At 38.7% G+C, this 3666-nt stretch overlaps 1 protein-coding gene across 3 annotated transcripts in view; it reads left to right on the top strand.

Moving 5' to 3' along the window:
- The window catches only part of LOC107756051 (sterile alpha motif domain-containing protein 15), an 8053-nt gene extending 4900 nt beyond the window's left edge, over nt 1-3153 (top strand). The window contains exons 2-4 of one of the 3 annotated variants that reach the window (XM_016573029.1): nt 298-383; nt 2393-2491; nt 2923-3153. In XM_016573029.1, the coding sequence (XP_016428515.1) occupies nt 312-383; nt 2393-2491; nt 2923-3096 (345 nt within the window). In that variant the 5' untranslated portion in view covers nt 298-311 and the 3' untranslated portion in view covers nt 3097-3153. The remainder of the gene's footprint in view (nt 1-297; nt 384-2392; nt 2492-2922) is intronic. The other 2 variants (XM_016573030.1, XR_001641770.1) reach the window with 2 other exon arrangements.
- The last annotated feature ends 513 nt before the right edge of the window (nt 3154-3666 follow it).

Genomic DNA, 3666 nt, shown 5'->3' with positions numbered 1-3666 from the left:
TGTCTATCTATCTATCTATCTATCTATCTATCTATCTATCCGTCTTTCCGTCTATCTATCTATCCATCCATCCATCCATCTATCTATCTATCTATCTATCTATCTATCTATCTATATGTCTATCTATCTATCTATCTATCTATCTATCTATATGTCTATCTATCTATCTATCTATCTATCTATCTATATGTCTATCTATCTATCTATCTATCTATCAGTGTAACTGCATTATTCTGTGTCTGTGATGTTGTGAATTGAACTCATGGTGTCTGTTGGCTTGTTGACTGGTTTCCATAGCAGCTCAGCACAACATGGAGTTCCTGCGCTGGAGCGGTGAGGATGTGGCGCTCTGGATCGAGTCTATCGGATTCCCCCAGTACAAGGTGAACGATTACCAGTCATTTTAAGACTAAACCGGCATACAGTGATCCTATTTCAAGACATCGTTTAAATACAGTTATTAAAGGAGGAGAAATGATTCACAATGCAGAAGTAACAAGCAGACGTTTCAGACGCTTGTGTCATTTAGTTCATGTGTTTGAGGATCAGAGCGTCACACAACCTGTCCGTGTTTCATCATCAGATCTGACTAGATGCCACAGATGACAGATGAATACTGTAGAGTTTGACTGGACACACGACCTTTGACCTCTACAGCTATAGGAAGCATTTCTCCTCCCTGTTAGAAGATGATCTGCTCATTTTGCAGGGTTCTGTGATGAACTGCTGTTTAGTTGTGCTTTGTTAGCATCATGTAAGGAAAGTGCCTGCTTTCCTTCATCAGCAATATCTGCTGCCTTCATGCCAGACACCACCCAGAATAAGACTCCGTCTGAGTGAAATCACAGCGATGCGGTCTGATTCACTATCTCAGATCACTGATCTTTAGATTGCATCACAATCATCATACTGGCATCAGCTGAAATATAGCACAGATTCTCCTGGAAAGCTGTGTTGAGCAGCAGTGTTGGGAAGGTTACTGTGGAAATGTAACAGGTTACAGATAAAATCTAAAATGTAACAAGGAGTGTAACTATTTCAGTTACTTTATTAAAGTAATGTAACTGATTACATTTGATTACTTTACTAAATTTAAATTATTACATTTTTTCTAAACTGTTAATCATTTTTAAACATTTAAAGCAGGCAGAGTTAACCTTACAGCAGTATTCAACACTGATTACTGTCACACCTTCTTCACTTGAATTAAGATGATAATAATTTAATTTTAAAGCACAGCCACCACAAAATCACACTTTAGCACCTCTTTTTACTTTGAGATCGTTCTGAGGTTAAATACAAATTTAAAATCATAACAAGAAATAGTTTAATAGCTATGATACTGTGCATAGCTAAAAACTTGGGAAAAAACAGTTAATCCTAAAAAATAAAGCATATACACAAACGCAAATAGGAAATAAAACAGTTATTGAATAAGCATGTGTCCTATGGACAGATCTGTATGTAAATGACATTGTTTATGAATGGCTAACATCTTGTAATAACTAGGGCTGTGCAAAAACCAGGATTTAAAACAGGTAGGGTTAACCTTACAGCAGTGCTCAACACTGATTACGGTCAGACTTTCAAAATCCTTCTTCACTTCAATTAAGATTAGTTTAATTTTAAAGCACAGCCACCACAAAATCAGACTTTAGCAGTTCTTTTTACTTTGAGATCGTTCTGAGGTTAAATACAGATTTAAAATCATAACAAGAAATAGTTTAATAGCTATGATACTGTGCATAGCTAAAAACTTGGAAAAAAACAGTTAATCCTGAAAAATAAAGCATATACACAAACGCAAACAGGAAATAAAACAGTTATTGAATAAGCATGTGTCCTAAACTCCTGAAACATTGCTGTCTCATATATTAAAGCAGTCAATGCATTTTGGGAAAGAAATCAATCAAATCTGTTTGTGTGTGAAAATATTCAGATGTTCCCCAACTTTGTAATCGTTAACATTTTCATAAGTAACTGTCATTTAATTACATTTTTTTCCTCAGTAACTTTAACAGATTACAGTTACATTCATTTTGGGTAAAACTTTATTTGAAGGTATCCTTGTTACACATGTTGCATGTACTTACTATTAATTATTAATTGTACTATTAATTGTAACATAATTACATGCAAGTAACCCTAAACCATACCGTAATCCTAACCCTAACCATATAGTAAGTACATGTATTTAATTAATATTACTCAGTACTTAAATGTATAATTACACGGTAACAAGCACACCTTAAAATAAAGTGTAACCTTATTTGGTAACTAAATTATGTAACGCCGTTACATGTAACTAGTTATTCCCCAACACTGTTGAGCGCTGTGTTCAAAGCACACTGAGAATGTGTTCAGGACTCATTACAGTCATTTCCTTCCTCAGGCGTGCTTCACTCAGAATTATATCACGGGCAGAAAACTAATTCATGTCAACTGCTTCAACCTGCCACGACTGGGAATCACCGACTTCCAGCATATGAAGGTAAAGCACACAGCACACAAACAGATGACACTCATTTCATGCAACACACTTAGTTATTATTTGATTTTGCCATTTTTAATTTAAAGTAACGTTCTTCCCACATAATCACATTACAATACTGGAAAATGCATTCTTAGATTTAAACTGAAAATACTGGGCAATTCAGTTTATCAAACAGAAGAACACATTAAGAAACATACAGTAGCAACATCATAGCAGCCACTCAAAACATACTAAAACACATAGCAACGCCCTAACAACCACCCAGAAGCTCATTAGCATCATGGCGTTCAGTCACACGATCTTTAGTAAGTGCAGACATCAGTGTAACACACACACGCACGCACGCGCACACTCTCACACACGCACACACACACACACACACACACTCTCTCTCACACACACACTCACACATCTCTGCTGTTTCTCAGCTGATCTCGGCTCAGGTCAGAGAGCTGCTGGGTGTCTCAGAGCCGCTCTGGAACCGGAGCGTCGCGGATCCTCTTCATGATGACAGGACAGTTTTCCTGCAGATGAAGAGCAGCAGCGGCCAGCAGGCAGATTCCCTCACATATGAGCAATTCCTCATGAACAAGAGCGAATAAAGCAGACTCAACCCATCCATGTGATTTAGAAGAATGTGATCCCTGCATTAAACATGCTTAAAATATGTCTGTAGGCCTCATTTCTGACATGTATTTCAGTCTTCAGACACTGTTCCTTCAGAATCTACTACACTGCAAAAAATGATTCTCTTAGTATTTGTCACGGTGTGTGGAGGCAGGCAGGACGACGAGGACGACAAGGATTCCAATAATGACTTTTAATGTAATATAGGGCAGATAACGAGGGGCAGACAGGTGAGCACAATGAGGTGATTAACTAATAACGAGAACAGGAACAACCAAATAAGGACACAGAGGGAGAGACCACAATCAACAGTCCACAGGGGTGTGACAGATCGCCCCCCTACCGGAAGGCGCGACCTCGCGCCGTGGAGACAGAGGGAGGGATGGAGGGGGATTTAGGAGGAGGACAAAGGAGTGGATGTGGGAACACACACACACACACCCACACACACACACACACACACACACACAATAACCGACCCCTCGAATACAAGAGACAGGAACAGATATAGGGCAGATAACGAGGGGCAGACAGGTGAGCACAAT

Source organism: Sinocyclocheilus rhinocerous, unplaced genomic scaffold (assembly GCF_001515625.1).
Source record: "Sinocyclocheilus rhinocerous isolate Xijiao unplaced genomic scaffold, SAMN03320098_v1.1 scaffold1074, whole genome shotgun sequence".
NCBI lineage: Eukaryota > Metazoa > Chordata > Actinopteri > Cypriniformes > Cyprinidae > Sinocyclocheilus > Sinocyclocheilus rhinocerous.
Note: the sequence above shows the minus strand (reverse complement) of the source record. Positions and strands in the feature narration are given on the sequence as shown.